General features: G+C 36.0%; 1 protein-coding gene across 2 annotated transcripts in view; it reads left to right on the top strand.

Annotated features, from left to right (window-relative positions):
* CEP44 (centrosomal protein 44) overlaps positions 1 to 18,460 on the top strand; it is a 58,245-nt gene extending 39,785 nt beyond the window's left edge. For both annotated transcript variants that reach the window (XM_034959431.3, XM_008977072.4), the window contains exon 11: positions 8,722 to 18,460. In XM_034959431.3, the coding sequence (XP_034815322.2) occupies positions 8,722 to 8,835 (114 nt within the window). In that variant the 3' untranslated portion in view covers positions 8,836 to 18,460. The remainder of the gene's footprint in view (positions 1 to 8,721) is intronic.
* Positions 18,461 to 18,665: the final 205 nt, after the last annotated feature.

The raw sequence follows: 18,665 nt of genomic DNA on the forward strand, positions 1-18,665 counted from the left end.
TAATGTCAACTTTATTGTTATACTACATTTCTGTATTTGGTAACATATTTAAATGTAGAATATAGTATGTAGCATTAATGCCCAAGTTGGTAACTTTTAAAATAGTTTCTCCATACTTTAAGCACTGATATTTTTGAGCCTAAATGTGAGATTTTCCTAATAAAAAGGTGAGGAAATTTTATGATATTTTTGAAAAGTTACTCAAAAAAGTACACGGGTCTCATTTAAAGCACTAAAAGGCAGCAAATTTTTAGAGAAAATGATATTTCTGTTTGCTGCAATATGGCATACAAGGTAATAAAAAATATAAAAAACTCCTGCAACAAATCATCATTCTTGAAAAAATATAATAAATATTTATCACAGATATCACAGGAAATTAAAAGAAATCCCTAAAGGCCAAAAGAAGAGGAAGCAGAAATTCAGAGTATTATGCTTGCCTGAAGCAGCAGCTGCCCTGAGAGATTGTTGATATTAGAAACTAAGGCCTTGAGAGGTTTCCCCCCTCATGTTTTTGCATCAGCGTTTATTGTGTTATAATTTACGTACAATAAAATTCACCAATTTCAGTCATACATTCATATAGCCACCACCATATTTAAGATATAGAACATGCCTCTTTGTAGTCATTCCTCTGATACCAAACCAGGCACATTCTGCCCATCCTGCAGTAAGCCAATCACTGAGACAATGAGTTTTGCAGTGGAGAAAAGATTTTATTCATGAGGCAGCCAAGTGAGGAGGTGGGAGAACACCCCTCAAATTCTCCTCCTTGAAGTTGGGGCATTAGGGATATTTGTGGGATAAAGGAGCAAGGCAGTCCAATGCATGGAAAAAGTTAATTGGTGGTAAGGAAAAGCGAGGTAATTGCTGATCTGTGCAAGTGCAGTTAAGCTTCATGGTTTTTCATAGGATCCATGTTCGCAAAATGGTGTCATTGGCACAATCTGAGGGTGGAGTTTTTGGCCTTCTGATGTCAAAAGGGCACTCATTGGGCATTCATACAGGCCATTGGAGGCTCAGTGGAGTCAGTCAGCTTGAACTGGACAAGAGCTGATCCTAATTTCCTGAAAAACAAGCAACTATTAATTACTATGGTGACCTGTACCTCAGAGATGTTATCTATAAGGAAACTAGTGGAAGTTTGGTTACATATTGCTTAGTTGCATTGACTTTTCACTATGTAGGTTTTAAAATCAACTAGAAGTAAGCGACTACAAACAAGGCGAGTTAAGTTTGATAGGCCTAATTAGGTTAGCCCTGGGTTTCACCTTATCCTTCAGCAACCACTGATTTGCATTCCATCATTTTAATGTTGCTGTTGCTAGAGTTTTATATTAATATCATCATACCATATTTAGTCTTTTGTGTCTGGCTTCTTCCATGTAGCATAATGCTTCTGAGGTTCATCCATGTTGTTGTATGTAGTAGTTCATTCCTTTATATGGCCAATGAATATTTCAGTGTGCTAACATACCACCATTTCATCAGTTGATGGACATTGTGATATGTCCAGTTTGGAGGTATTCCATTTTATAAATAAAGCTGCTGTGAACACTGGAACATGTGTCTCTGGACACATGTTTTTACCTCTCTTGGGTAAATGCCTAGGAGTGGGATGGCTGGGTCAAATAGTAAAGTTATGATTAAGTTTATGAAAAACTGCCAAACTTTTCCAAACTGGCTGGCCCATTTGCTTTTCCCACTAGCAATGTATGAGAGTTTCAGTTGCTCTGCATCCATACCAACACTTGATTTTGTCAGTCTTCTAGTGGACGTGTGTGGTGTAAACCAAAAGTTAAGGCACAATGTTATGTACTGTCTTGATATCTGGTAAACTGAGAAGGTTTCAAATGGCCTAACCAGAGGATCCCCTCCTCACTCTCCTTCCATGGATAAGGTACCCTAGCCAAACAACCACTCCTTAACAGAGGGACCAGACACTTACCCCTGAGTAGCAGGGTTTCAGTTCCATGCCAGCTGTGAAATTGTTCCAAGAAACCAATCATATATTCCTGTGGGAACCAGGGGATGTCTCACCCTCTTCATATTACAAAGTCTGCCTCCCACATCTCTCAGCTGTTCTCTGTTCCCAAATTCAACCCCCATAGAGCAGGCAGTGTCCTCCCCTACAAGCTGTGAGTACATGTGACTAATAAGCTGTTATCAGTTTCATCTGCGTTGTGCTGGGTTTTGTGTTGGGCCTTCCCATAACCCTAGGTAGGAATTCCTCCCTCACCAACATGGTGAATAGGGGGTGATTAAAACAGTGTGTAATGGTCTCTCATGGTAGTTTTAGCTTACATTTGTCCAAAATGTTGAGCATAAAGTATTTATTTGCCATTAGTATATCTTCTTTGGTGAAGAGTCTATTCAAAGATATTCCCTATTGTATTTAGGTTGTTTGTCTTCCTGTTGGGTTGTAAAGAGCCTCTGTTGAACAGTTTTGCAAAGATTTTCCCCCACTCTGTGGTTTCTCGTTCATTTCATTAACAGTGTTTTTTAAAGAGCAGAAGTTTTAAATTTTTATAACATCCATTTATAAATTTATTCATCACTGAGAGAGGGGTGTAGCCATGTACAGTCACTCATGCCTGTAATTCCAGCACTTTGGGAGGCTGAGGTAGGAGAATCATCTGAGGCCAGAAGTTCAAGACCAGCCTGGTCAATATAGCCAGATCCTGTCTCTACAAAAAATGTTTTAAATTAGCCAAGCATAGTGGTATGCACCTGTAGTCCTAGCTACTCGAGAGGCTGAGGTGGGAAGATAACTTGAGCTGAGGAGGTTGTGGCTTCAGTGAGCTATGAATATATCACTGCACTCCAGCCTGGGTGACAGAGCAAGACCCTGTCTCTAAAAATAAAAAAGAAAAAGAGAGGTGTTGAAGTCTCCAACTAGAACTGTAGATGAAAACTAAAAAACTTTTATTTTTTCTTTCAGTTCTATCATGTATTTTTAAACCTGTTTTTAAAGCATAAACATTTAGGACTGCTATTTCTTCATGATAAAGAGACTTATTTCTTATTATGAGTTGGCCCTCTTTATCTCTGGTAATATTCTCTCCTGATATCTATGTTGTCTGACAGCCATTCCAGGTTTCTCTTAGGAAGTGTTACTACAGTATTTATTTCCCATCTTTTTACTTTTAATGTATCTGAGTCTGTGCATTTAAAGTGGGTTTCCTGAAGATAACGTAATTTAGTCTTGCTCTTTTATCAAATCTAAAAATCTCTGGAATGTTTAGATTATTTACATTTAACTTGATTATGGATATGGTTGGGTTCAAATCTACCACCTTCTTATATTTGTTTTCTGTCTTTATCATTTGTTCTTAGCTGCTTTTTTGCCTCTTTTCCAGAATTATTTTTCACTGGGTATTTTTTAATGTTTTTTATTTTTTTCTTGGCTTATGAAGTATACTGTGTGTGTATGTGTGTGTGTGTGTCTGTGTGTTTGCTCCAAGATTTGCAGTATATATATTTAACTTACTATAAGCTACTGTCAAATATTATACTACTCATTTTTCAGTATATATATTTAACTTAATATAGGCTACCTTCAAATATTATACTACTCATTTTTCAGTATATGTATTTAACTTAATATAGGCTACCTTCAAATATTGTGCTACTCATTTTAAGTATAACATAAGAGCCTTACGATAATATACTTTTCATTCTCTCTGCACCCGCCAAGCCTTTTTTTGTCAAACATTGACTTCTACATATGTTATAAACTGCAAAACATTATCATTACTTTTGCTGTAAGCAATCCATTATCTTTTTAAAAGGTTTAAATAATTTTTTAAAAGTCTTTTATATGTGCCAACCTATTTACCATTTCCAGTGCTATTTATTCTTTCATGTAGATCCACATTTCTTCTTGATATAATTTTCCTTCTGCCTGAAGGGTTTCCTTTAACTTTTCTTGTAATACTAGTTGCTGGTGATGAATTCTGGAAAAGTCTTTATTTCACCTTCATTTTCAAATGAAGGATACAATTTTAGGTGAATAGGGATTTTTGGTTTTTTTGTTTGTTGTTTTTCATTCTTTTCAGTAATTTAAAGATGGCCCTCCATGGTCTTTTGGTTTGCATTGTTTCTGATGAGAAATCTACTGTTATTTTTATCTTTGTTTCTTTATGGAATCTGTCTTTTTTTACTTTGTCTGCTTTGCTACATTTGAGATTTCTCATTACCACTGATTTTCAGCAATTAGAACAGCTATGTAGAAAAACCAAAATAAACTACAGTTTTTTAGAATTAATAGAATTTGGCACATTTTTAGATATGAGATCAATATATCCAAACCAATTTTACTTCTAGATAGGAGCCATAAGTAGACATTTACATATATATGTATATATATATCTCTACATTATATATAAGTAGTATGTGTGTATGTGTGTGTGTATATATATGTATATATATATTTAGAGAGAGAGAGAGAAAAAAAAAAAACAGATAATAAATGGTACCAAAAAAACAAACGTAATAAAATATGTGCATGAACTTTATGTAGAAAATTATGAAACATATAAATTAAAAACAAAATATTAAAGAAAACCTAAATAAATGGGTAGACATACAATCTTCGTGTTAGGAAGACTCAATACAGATTAATTCTCACCCAGATTATAATTTTAATTTAAGTAATCTCAAAGTCTTGACAGTTTTTTTCCCCCAGAGTCTAAGATTATACATATTAAAGAAGAGAAAAATAGAAAAGGTAGCTAAGACAACTTTGAGGAAGAAAAACAGGGTGGGGGATTTGTCTTATATTTAAAATTATTTCCTAATTGTAGCAATTATAACAATAATTAAAATTTTTATAGCAATTGTTGTAGGGCAGACAAACAGGCTAATTGAAGAGTACAGAGGCCCCAGACAGACTCTACAGAATATGATGTATGACAAATACTGTATTACTGACTGTAGTGGGGAATGGATAGATAATTCAGTAAAAAGTTCTAGGAATAACTGGCTATTTATATGGACGGGGTGTGTGTGTGATGAATTTAGTCTTGTTTCACACCATTCACAATCATTTTCAGGTAGATTAAAGACATAAATGTGACAAGAGAAATGAAAGGACTGTAAACAGTAATATCAATACCACCTACAAGCTAAATCTGCATTTTAAAAACTTTTCAGGTGATTATATGAATATTAAAGTTGGAGAAACACTGGTAAAGGAGATTTATCTTTATAACTTTGGGTAGGAAAATAGTTTTTAAAAAACACAAAATGCACAAACCATAAGAGAAAAAATAAATTTGATATTAAAATTAAATACTTCAACTACTAGCTAAAAGATAGCCTTTTCCCAGAACTTGTCCCAAATAGGTGTCAGAAAGCTTAACTTAAACTGGCTTAAGCATGAAAGGGGATCAATTGGCTCATTAATCTGATGACCAAGGGGGAACTGTAGACAATCCAGAACCCAACATTTCCACCAAAAAGTAGGAAAAGGAGAAAACATCTAAGTTGTGGCCATGTGGCCATTCCAGTCCCAAAGGGCTGACTGGTTGGATAACGCAAAGAAAGGAAGAGGATATTTCTGTTTTGAGTAGATGATGGTTACCTAGAATGTTGGCAGTGGTCCAGAAGATAACTCAATATAGATAAGGAAGTTTTGCTAGTTTTTCTAAGAAAGAAATTTTGTATTTCCATAGTAACTATCAGAAGAGACTGGAATTGATACAGTGATTTGTACTTGAATGAAAAGCTGCCTCATAGAAATCCAGGAGGAAGCCAATATCTCAAACAGTGCAATTATAAGACAGTGTTTGAAATGCTGGAGGAAGCTTCAGTCAAAGCCAGGCCTACCTATGGACTTTTCAGTTCCATGAAGCATTGATTAGAGTCTTATGGTGTATCCAGAAAATTGTCTGTAATTTTTAGGAGCAACTCAAACTTATTTCTTTAATTTTTTTCCCTCATGGTAAAGAATTTCTCAACAAATATGATTTTTTAACCATAACACTTTGACATATATAAAAGATATTGTTAATTTACAACTCAGGCTAATTAAATTCTGCATAGAAGTTATCAATTATGCTTAACTTTTCAAGCCTAAATCATCCTTTAACAATATAAATTAAAATAGGTTTCTATTCTGAAGTTACATAGAAAAACTTATGATAAACCATTAACATTTAAGATCAGTGTGTACAAGAGTAATGGCAATACTTTTCCATTTTGTTTTTTTCTTTTAAGACAGAGTCTCTTTCTGTCACCCAGGCAGGAGTACAGTGGCACAATCATAGCTCATTGCAACCTAGAACCCCTTGGCTCAAGCAATCCTCCCACAGCAGCCACGTGAGTAGCCAGAACTACAGATGTGTGCCACTGCACCTGGATTTTTTTTTATTGGTATTTTTTCAGATTTGGGATCTCACTATGCTGCCCAGGCTAGTCTCAGACTCCTGGCCTCAAGCAATCTTCCTGCCTCATCCTCTGAAAAAGTGTTGAGATTACAGGTATGAGCCACCAAGCTGGCCCTATACTTTTACATTTTATTAGGAAGGTGATTCAGGATGAATAGGAAAATATCATGGGAAAGCCCTTTGCTCACAGACACACACACAGACACACACACACATTTTAATAAGAGTTAATTATAAGAATTTTTAGAAAAGTTGTTAGCGCTTTCCCTCTTAGTACAGTTTTAGTTGGTTTTACATTGTAAATGTTAAGGAAACATGTTTTTAAATTGTTTTGATATGCCTTCAAAGTTATAAAAGTTATAAAGTTGTCAATGTTGAAATATATTTGGTATTTTAGCATTATCTTGCTTCCAGGATAATGTTCTCACACTTTATAGCTTGAAGAATGTACTTTACTCATGGGAACTAAAAATGTTATGCTTTGAGAAACCAAAGGGGAAAAGTTCAAAAGGTACTTCATAACTTTTTTTTTAGGTTTAGAGAAGGGATAAGACTGTTTGGATTGTGTTCTTCTCTAATTTAGTTAAAAAAAAATTAATGAATATATGTTAACCTTCAGGCTATCATCATTCTTTCTCAAGATAGATTTATGGTAAAAATAGACTACTGAACTGTCTTGTTAAATTTTTAAAGATGAGTTTGGATGAGTTGCAAATAACATCCTCTACCCTTAGGTCAAAAAGAATATGTAAACCAAAATATTTTAGACAGGAATACTTATTATAGTTTCAACTTTCATACTTCTTATTAAAATGATTGTATAAGAAAATACAATATTTTTAATGTTTTTATTCAGAATATGTTCTGAATTTGTAACACATGTTCATTTTTTAATTGTTCAAAGTAACACACATTCATTTTATTGTCATTAAAATTTTCTTTAAAAGTCAAAGATCAAGTTGTACCCAGAAATAAACTTTGTTAATATTTTGACGTATCTTATTTTCTTATTTTTTCTATTTATATTTATGTAGATTTTGTGTTTATTAAAAATGAAGATTGGCTGGGTGCAGTGGCTCATGCCTGTAATCCCAGCACTTTGGGAGGCCGAAGTGGGTGGATCACCCGAGCTCAGGAGTTCAAGACCAGCCTGGCCAACATGGCGAAACCCTGTCTCTACTAAAAATACAAAAATTAGCCAGGCATGGTGGCGCGTGCCTGTAATCCCAGCTACTAGTGGGGCTGAGGCAGGAGGATCGCTTGAACCTGGAAGGTGGAGGTTGCAGTGAGCCGAGGTCATACCACTACACTCTAGCCTGGGCAACAGAGTGAGACTTCGTCTCAAAAAAAAAAAAAAAAAAATTATGTGATACATGTAATTTTTATTCTTTTCATGGAAATCATGAATATTTTCCATATCATTAAATATATTTTCAAATGAAAAATACGGATTTTAATAACTACAAAATATTCTTTCCTAGAAGTTCAACAAACATTTAATCTTTTATGTGCCAGGTGTAACACCATAATCTTTTTTATTATAGCATGTATTTTTTTAATTAAAAAGAAGCATTTCAAAACATTTTCTTAATATACTTCTCTCCAGGGATTATGCCAAGTATGCACATGAAAGCCTGTTTCTCTTTGATCAAGGGAGCTGGAGGCAACTCATAATCTAATAGTCAGGGGTTCTCAGAATTCATTCTCAACCTCTTCATTAACCTATTAAAAATATTTACCATAATCTTTTAAATCATTTTCCTATTGCATATTTTGCTGGTTTATAAAGTTCGTTAATATAAAAAGTACCATGGTAAACATATCTACATGTAAATCTTTGATGATATGTATTATTGTTCTCTTAGGATGTGCTTTCAGGATATGCAGTGGTTAAGGCACTTGATATCTACTGATGGCTTTACATCCATAAAAGGTATACTTTTCTATAGGAATTGTTGTTTAAGTGTATGCTCATCACAGTGGAGTATTTTCATTTTTAATGAGTACATAAATTAGATCTCATAGTTATATTACCAATTTTTTAATTAAAGTAAGACAATTGCATAGATTTCTTATTGCCATCACTCCTCACCAATGAGAAAAAAAAAACTGAACATTTAGCTGTTTATTCCGGTATCTAACAACATATTTCTAAATAATATGATTGTCATTTCTCTTTGCTTGGTCTTCTTTAGGCATTATTTTCAGAGTACCTATTATGGAAGAGGAGGAAATATTAATAACACTCTGACACTGCTCTAATTCCTATCTACCCATTCTGCCAATGCATTCAGATCATATTTTAATATATAATTTTGTGTTTCCTTTCTAGAATTTTCCTGCATGTCGTGCTACATCCTCTTGTTCCAGTCTCAGCTGGCTGCTCCGTGGGCATACTTCATACCTTTCATCACAGAGCTTTGCTTGGCCTCTCTCCTGCGTGTAACCTCTGTTTCTTGGATCCTGTGCTTACCTTTTCCTGCTGTACTCTGATGTTTCAGTGAAGCTCATCCACGAAGTCCAGAATTCTGCCTGGAAACCAGCTTCCTCCTCAGCTCCAGCTCTTTTAGTGGGTATATCAAAACTGATGACTTTTTCCTTCCTGCTACATGGGTAACACTTAGTTGTTTGTCTAATTTCTATTTTCCAGAAATTTCTCAAAATGTCTGCTGATAGCCCCTCACTCATATTTTTCATGTGGGTTTATAGCTTTCATATTTCTTTATTATTGTAAATGGGGGCTGTGGAAGGTGAGAAAACACATGCTTTCTTAAAACAGAAGCTCTCTCCTTCATTAACTTAAATATTTTTATTGGCTCTAGAAAATGCATAAGGTTAGTACAAGATCAGTAGAGAGAAAGTCAAAGATTACAGAAGTGCTGAAGTAAACCATTCTTCCTTTCTTCCCTTCTTCCCAATGTCTATTAAGATCACACATAGGTAAACTGTTACAAATCCAGAATGGCGAAAGAGTCCAACAATGGCTGAGGGAAGTAGAGGTTAAGATATAGCTCAACAGTGGGAGTAGCAGGGAAAGAGCTGGGCAAGGCAAAGACCATCTTTTGTACCGTTGGTACAGTAGGCTAAAGGTACAGTGTTCCATATTAACTACAGCAGTATGAAGAAAAATAAATTAAGTCCCTTATACCTAGGACCTCTATTTCTCTGTTGATTACATATGCAGTGGCAATGGAAAGAAGGGAAAATAATGGGGATAGCATTTGCTCATTCTCTGACCATGCAACACCGGCAGCATTCTAGACTCATTCTATTAATTGCATCAACCACATCTTATAAAACACATTTCCATAGGCCATATGTAATAGGCCTTGGCTTTACTCATTGCATTTATTGGCTCCTTAAATTGACAACATATAATTGTTTTCATATAATTTTCATCAAATAAAATTCACTTTAATTTGTATGAACATATTTAAAGTGGAAAGTATCTTCCCAAATGGTCCATATCTTAAAGTGGCAGATATTTTATGGGCTTCACATCTGAACTGCCAGAGATCTCAGGCATAGCATGCATTAATCACAACCACTTACTGACCTGGTTCAGATACTTACTCAGTACATGGGGCTAGACTCAGAGTGTGCCTTAGGCTAAAGAAAAAATTATTCAAGTTGAGCATATCCATAAACTCTGGCTCAAGCAGTGTATTTTGGGGGTAATAAACACAAGTTTTTTCCTAGTTGGAGGGATATGATGCTTAGATTTGAACCTGTTAACCTTCCTGGGTTTGAGGGCTAGAAAACATGGAGACATTCCTTTCTAACTAACACATTTTCTAATAGAAACAATCCACCAGGATGTTGAGCCCACATTTTAAGAGTTCTTCAGAATTTACTGAAAATGGAAAACTGATTACACTGGGCACATAGGACATTTATATTTATAGAAACATTTTAGATAAGACAAGAATTTTAAAAGCTAGAAATCACTTTTAGTGGGCATTTTCAGAAAAATGTTGTCAACTTTTTGTAATTTTTAATAGGCATAAAAAGGATTGTTATATTGATATTGACAGAAATTAGTTGGTTAATTAGAGAGCGTAAAAGGATGAATTGCTCTAACATTGGTTTAGAATTTTTCTTTATATGATTCAATTTTGTGGTCTGGCAAAGGCCCAATAGTCATTTATCTAGTATGCATACCTTTCCACAGCTGGATTTTCAAATATGATTATAAAGTTCATATGACAGACCTATTCTGAAAATAAATATGTCAGCAGGCTTTGCTTTATTTTATGCATTTATTCTGGATATAACATAACTTGGTACAAACACAGAATACAATTTAAGACATTTTGCCAGAGCTCTTCAAGTATAGCATCGTTTGAGATTGTGGAAGGTGATTTAGAAACACCTGGGTTGAGTATTTATATCCCAGCCTTAAATCCTAAAAGCCTTGCCGTTTTATAGTCCTTTCGGGGAAAGACAGGAACTACATTAATACTTGTTAGTGTAAAAGTTAATGCATTGCTGGAAAAGCCTTGTAAAAAATCAGAAAATTATGCGAAAAATGAAGGGAAGATTAAAAAGGGTAGTGTTTGATCAGCATTTATAGGTTTAGGGATGTATTTTTTTAGAATATATTTTCAGGAATGTACCCTTCAAATTTTAGGGTTTGGGGGCATAATGAGAAGATTCACTGGAATAAAATTCTAAATCTTATATGTAAATGAGCATTTTTGTTCATAGTAATATTTAATGGAATGTGGCTAAGAGTCCTATCTAATGGTGAAACAAAAATGAACAAAATATTCTCCTCGAGCTCTGTGTGGTCCTTCTGTTACCTCTGTCTTGTTAATGACACTGTTCTCATGCTCTCCTTCCTCCCTTCCTTACATCTGTTTGGTCCAACTTGATGCCACAGAAGACAAAAAGCGTATTTGATGGAAGAATATAAGCTGATAGATTAGTAGGGAGAAGAACCACAAGGTTTCCTCCTCTCTTCTTGGGTGATATGTTTACATTAACGGCAGTCATCTAGAGGAGCACCTCCAGCTTCCCTATCAGACAGAGTGATTTTCAGACAGTGTAGTAGGAGAGCAAGCAGCACTGTAGCTCATGATGTAAATATTTTCTCAGAGTGGAAATTTTATAGCCTACCAGATAACATGTTAGCTGCGTAACCTGTCATACTTTTGAAAAAGTCCCTTCACAAGATAATCTTTATCAATAATAAATAATAATAGTCATTGCTAACATGTTTGAGTACTTTAATTACTCTGGCCAGGCACAAAGTGGTTTACATATATTATATCATTTGAATCTCCCAACAATCCTATGAGGCAGGTACTTTTGTTATCTCATTTTATGGGTGAGATATCTGTCAATTCTCTTTTGTGATTAATGCACTACCTCTAAAATTAGTGGCTTAAAATATCAACCCATCATTTAACTCAAGATTCTGTGGATTGATGCCTTGGGTGCAGCTTAGCTGGCTTGTTCTTGGTCTTAGTTAGCCAGGAATAGGTGATCTTGGCTGAGCTCTATGAACCTGTGATCAGCTGGTGAGCCAGTTGGGGCTTGACTGGTCTATAAAGACCTTAGCTAGATCCTACTCCAACAGGGCCTCTCCCCACACAGTTTCTCATTCTCTAGCCTACTAGCCCTGGCTTGTTCATGTTGTAGTCTCACAGTTTCAAAAGCTCTCAAATGGAAACTGCAAGACCTCTTGAGGCCCAGGCGTGACACTAGCATAACCTCATTTTTGTTGCATTCTGTTGGTCAAAGCAAGTCACGACTCCTACCAGGTTCAAAGTATGGGGGAAAAGACTCCACTTTTCGAGAGGAGTGTCTTTGTGAGTAATTTTACATTTGTTTCTGACTCTAAGAGATGTGTCATGACTTGCCAAAAATCACACAGTTAATGAATAAAGGAATTGAATTCAAATCCACGTGGTTTGAGGCCATTACACTGCATAATTCAGCATTGTGTTTCAAATGTCATTGTTAACCCTTGACCTCTTCCTCCCTTAATGCTAAGTAACCACATCAATTTCTTATTGTAAATTCTCTTTAAAATGTTACTAGTAGCTTTGACTGTGCAAACTGCAAATTGTTAATCTCTGCAAAATCTAATGGGTCTAGACCAGAATCTTGTAGACTCTCCAAGAGTCTCAAGAGTTCATCAAGTCTCTTGGACAAGGAAGGGTGTCATATCTGAGACTCCAACTAATGACTTACTAACTCACTTACTAACTCATCTCTTCAGAATGGTCTCTAGGATTGGAAGCTAAATGTGGAGATTGAGAGTAGCTTTTGGGCCAGGCAATGGAAACCAAATAAACAAAATGAGTTACCAAATACCCTTTCCTACATTCAGTTCCCTTCCCATCGTTTTGATCAATGCTGAGTCTGTTTAGTCCAGGTGCAGTTTTTTTACTGACATCAGTGGCCTGGAATCATCAGGATTGCCTTATAGTTATTGGTTTTCATTTTGAATCCCAGATGACTATGGTTTTTCCCTCGATTATTTAACCACACATTTAATTCAAGTCTTATTCATGCTCAGTAAGTTAGCTTTTAATATCTCCATATTCCCTAAATCTGTGAGCCTGGGGCATTGACATGAAATACTTCTAGGACCCAGGCTTTTAAAATTGGAAATATGGTTAGCTGCTTCTTATCTCAAATTTCCTTTCCCTATACCTTGGTGTACTAGTGAGCATTTTTTTTTCAACTTAGACTTCTAGTTTTCTTTTTGATTAAGAAAAAAAAATGAGCTGAAGTAGAATTCTTCTTTTATTCATTGCCGTGCCCTTTAGTGGTTCCTGTACTGTGTATTTTGGAGAGTTACAGACCTCAGGAGTCAGCACTGGATCTTAGGCAGTGATAAAAGCTACTGACACAACAGCTATTTTCTCCAGCAAGTCCAAGTGCTTTTGCTTTTGATTCCCTACTTCGTGATGTTAGCAGTGAGAGTGGAAGAACAGTCTCAAAAAAAAGGTCAGCTTCTTTCCAGAGCCATTTGGTAAAAATAGGGAATGACTGCAGTTTGGATTTTTCAATTCGTCACTCTGTCTAGAAATCTATTCTTTAACAAACCCCTGGTTCTTTATATTTTCACAGATGGGGACCATATTTATTATTTATTGTTGTGCATATCTTTTTTTAAATTTTTTTTTTTTTTGAGAAAGGGCCTTGCTTTGTCACCCAAGCTGTAGCACAGTGGAGTGATCATAGCTCTCTGTAGCCTTGAACTTGTGGGCTAAAGCAATCCTCCTGTCTCGGTCTCTGGAGTAGCTGGGACTACAGGAATGCCACCATGCCCTGCTCATTTTTTATTTTTTTTAGAGAGGTGTCTCACTATGTTATCCAGACTGGTCTCAATGCTGATCTCTAGCAACCCTCCCATCTCAGCCACCCAAAGTGTTGGAATTACAGTATTGAGCCACCACGTCTGGCTGTGTATATCTTGTAGATTTCTACCAATAGTGTATGTGTCACTTATTAAAGGCCAAGCATCATTTTAAGTGTCTTCTCAATACTTAATTTATTTAACATCCATATAATAATGTGCTGCAATATACATTGCAGGCTTAAAAATGTTCGTATTATTAAAACCTGGTATCTTTATATTCTGAATAAAGGACATAACTAGATATACCTAGGTATGCATTGCAGACCTATTGATAACAGAGAAATAAAGGAAACATTCTATTAAGCAACAAGGGAATTGCAGTCACTCATACCATGTGTATAAAGGATAATGGCTGCAGTAGTAAGGCAAAAGCTAGACTTGAATACTTTATGTAGAATGTAGAATAACATCTTAAAAGCCTACAGACATACACCAACATGTTATTCTGGGACATGAGAATATGGGTTTCTTTTTCTTTTAAATATTTACATATTTTTCTGTTTTCTAAAATTAACCCACTTTTTTTGATATTTTACTGAACAAAAATTATATATGTCTGATATATATCAGATATATATCTGAATTTGTTTCAGATAATTCAAATATATATATATATATTTGTTTGTTTGAGATGCAGTCTTGCTCTGTTGCCCAGGCTGGAGAACAGTGGTGCAATCTCGGCTCACTGCAACCTCCGCCTCCCAGGTTCAAGCTATTCTCCTGCTTCACCCTCCCAAGTAGCTGGGATTACAGTTGACCACCACCATGCCTGGCTAATTTTTGTATTTTTAGTAGACATGGGGTTTTACCATGTTGGCCAGGCTGGTCTTGAACTCCTGACCTCAGGTGATCCACCCTCCTCAGCCTCCCAAAGTGCTGGGATTACAGGTCTGAGCCACTGCACCCAGCCAAATTCACGTATATTTTTTGATATATCAAACATTTGTATTATAATGATAAAATAGTTTATTAAAAAAGATAATATTTGCAGAAAGTACAGAAAAAATAAAAAGATATGTGAAACCATCATTTATAATCTCACTACTGTGAAGTGTAAGTACTGTTATTTTCTCATATTACCTCGCATTCATTTTTTCTATATATCATTATATATATGCAAATGCACACCTACACATATACAGACACATATATACACAAACAATTTTGATTCCTAAATTTTACCTCATCATCAATTCCATATCGCAAAAAATTCTTCATAAATATTTTAATTGCTACAAAATATTTCTTGGTACAAATGTGACATAATTTGTTTCCTCTCTTATTAGACTTTTGTGTTGTTTTTAATTTTTGATTTTATAAAAAATAGTGAGATTAACATACTTTTTGATAACTTTTTGTCTACTTTAAAAAAATATTTCCCAAGGGAATTGTTGGTGGCTTTCTAATCACCAAACCCACTGCTGTTTGTCAGTCCTCATCCTTCACCTCGTTTGCACTGCTTGCCTGATGTCGGCCACCTCGTCTTCCTTGTCACATCCCTCTTCTCCCATGGCTTTCATGAAACAGTGGTTTCCTGATTTTGCCACTGGCCTAACACCTTTCTCAGTTTCCTAAAGGTTTGTTTTTCCTTGTACTTTTCTAACTTGATGGTCCTAATATTTGGAATTCAATCTCTTTTTCAGTTCTCATCTCCCTCATCCCTAAGCCATGTTTTTTGTTTGTTTTGTTTTTTTTTTTTTTGAGACTGAGTCTTGCTCTGTCGCCCAGGCTGGAGTGCAGCAGCACCATGTTGGCTCACTGCAACCTCCAACTCCCGGGTTCAAGTAATTCTCCTGCCTTAGCCTCCCAAGTACCTGGGACTACAGGTGCCTGCCACGCCTGGCTAATTTTTTGTATTTTTAGTAGAGACGGGGTTTCACTGTGTTAGCCAGGATGGTCTCGATCTTCAGATCTTGTGATCTGCCCACCTTGGCCTCCCAACGTGCTGGGATTATAGGTGTGAGCCACTGTGCCAGGCCAACCGTAAGGTTTTTTCTTTTTCTTTTTTTTTTTTTTTGAGATGGAGTCTAGCTCTGTCACCAGGCTTGAGTGCAGTGATGTGATCTCAGCTCACCACAACCTCCGACCCCCTGGTTCAAGTGATTCTCCTGCCTTAGACTCCCAAGTAGCTAGGATTACGGGCATGCGCCACCACACCCAGCTAATTTTTGTATTTTTGGTAGAGACGGGGTTTCACCATATTGGCCAGGATGGTCTCCATCTCCTTACCTTGTGATCCACCCGCCTCAGCCTCCCAAAGTGCTGGGCCTATAGGCGTGAGCCACGGTGCCCAGCCAGCCCTAAGCTTTTATGCTTCTATGAGGATTGCTAGTACATCTTTTCTTTGAGCTTTGAACTCTTTCCCATTCTCTAGATTTTCATTTCTCCTTGCTGCAGATGGCCACTTCAAATTCAAAATGTTTGAAATGGGAAGCAAATTTACCACCAAGTCAACCTTTTCTCCTGTTATATTACCCTCTTATTTCTACATATAGCACTACAGTGCTTCCAGTCAGCAGGGCTTGAACTTGGAGTCTTTTTTAAAAAATGGCTTACTTGAGATGTAATCAAACTTTACATATTGAATATATAAAGTTTGGTCTGTTTTAGAACCATTGCAACCATCAAGATGATCAACTCTATCACCCCAAAAGTATCTTTAAGTTCTTTTTAAATTTATTTCTCTCTCTAGCTCCATCCTGAGGCAAATGCTGATCTAATTTCTGTCACTATAGATTTCTTTTCATTTTCTTGAGTTTTGTATGAATGAAATCATACAGTGTGTACTCAGCACAATGATGTGGAGATTTATCCACATTGTTGCATGCATTCATATCTTTTTATTGCCAAATAGTACGTCACACATGGATGTACCATAATTTGTTTATCCATTCACTTGTTGATGACATTTGGATTGTTTCCAATTTTTGATTTTTAGAAATAAAGCTGCTATTAACATTGGTATTGTAAACCAAAAAGTACCTGAGACAAGTCTTAATCAATTTAAAAGTTTATTTTGCCAAAGTTAAGGACGCGCCCCTGACACAGCCTCAGAAAGTCCTGATGACATGTGCCCAAAGTGATAGGCTACAACTGGATTTTACACATTTCTGGGAGACAAAAAACATCAATCAGTACATGTAAGATGTACATTGGTTTGGTCCCGAAATGTAGGACAACAGGATGTGGAGGCTTCCAGGTCATAGACTGATTCAAAGATTTTTCTGATTGGCAGTTGGTTGAGTTATATAAAGACCTGGAATCTAATCTGTCGTGGGAGTTTTAAGAAAAGTAAAATTAAAATAAAGACCTGGAATCAGTAGAAAGAAATGTCTGGGTTACAATAAAGGGTTGTGGAGACCAAGGTTTTATCGTCCAGATGAAGCCTCCAGGTAGCAGGCTTCAGAGAGAATAGACTGTAAATGTTTCTTATCAGACTTAAAGAGCCTTTTCTATCAGTTTTAAGGTCTGTGTTGATGTTAATGGTATTGAGGCACGTCTGACTTCTCCTTCCCATCATGGCCTGAACTAGTTTTACAGGTTAACTTTGGAATGCCCTTGGCTGAGAGGAGAGGTCCATTCAGAATGTTTGGGGGCTTAGAATTTTATTTTTGATTTGAAGTATACAAGTCTCTCGAGTAAATTTCTAGGAGGTAAGTGTATACTTAAATTTCAAAGAAACTGCCAAGCTGTTTCCGAAAGTAGTCGTACAATTCCTATCAGCAGCGTGTGAGAGTATAGTTGCTCCATATCCTCATTGTCTTTATCCATTTATGATACTATAACAAAATGTTCCAGTTCTAGTACACATATATACATGCAGAATATATAACAAGCAGAATATAATCTTTTATCTTTTAACTTTAATCTTTTCTGACTCTATTAGTCCGTTCTCACGCAGCTAATAAAGACATAATAAAGACTGAATAATTTATAAAGGAAAGAGGTTAATTTGCTCACAGTTCAGCATGGCTAGGGAGGCCTCAGGAAACTTACAATCATGGCGGAAGGGAAAGCAGGCATGTCCTTCTTCATATGGCAGCAGCAAGGAGAAGTGCAAAGTGAAGGAGGGGAAAAGCCCCTTATAAAACCAACAGATCTCGTAAGAACTCACTCACTATCACAAGAACAGCATGGAGGTAATTGTCCCCATGATTCAATTACCTCCCACCACATTCCTCCCACAACATGTGGGAATTATGGGAACTACAATTTAAGATGAAATTTGGGTGGGGACATAGCCAAACCATATCACTGATCATTGAGTATATTATTAACTTTCTACGTAGATTCAATGATTCAGCTTCATATTATTAACTTTCTATGTAGACTCAATGATTCAACTACTTAAATATGTCTAGGCTACTAATAAACCTTCTTGAATGAATAACAGATGAACAACTGAATATAAATGAAAACAGATGGCCATAAAGAAGAGGATTCAGAATTGTCATCAGCCCTTCACAATCACTACATTTTCTCTAATAAGCTCATATGCCCATAGCACATTGCCAAAGTTTATTGACTTCTTCCAGAATTTTTGTATAAAATGATGATTATGATCTCATAGAGTTCAGGATTGCTTACCAAAGAGCATACCCTCACCAGGATGATGCCCTTTCAAAGGACCTGGTGCCCCAAGGAGCACTGGGGGAGGGAGGCATACAGATGCATTGCATGACATTCTTAACCTAAACCCTGCTTTATGATCTCAGAATCTTCCAAACTTCTAGTCCTTCCAGATCTGAAAATCTGTAGTCACTCCATGATCCAGAGACAGAAGGCAAGCAGAATTTGGTATCTGGATACCAAACACTGATGTTGTGTTGTGAATCTTTGTTATCAAGATTCTTGTGCCTTTAAATTACGTATTTGTGGATTTGACCTATTGAGATATATCA

This window comes from Pan paniscus, chromosome 3 (genome assembly GCF_029289425.2).
Source record: "Pan paniscus chromosome 3, NHGRI_mPanPan1-v2.0_pri, whole genome shotgun sequence".
Classification (NCBI taxonomy): Eukaryota; Metazoa; Chordata; class Mammalia; order Primates; family Hominidae; genus Pan; species Pan paniscus.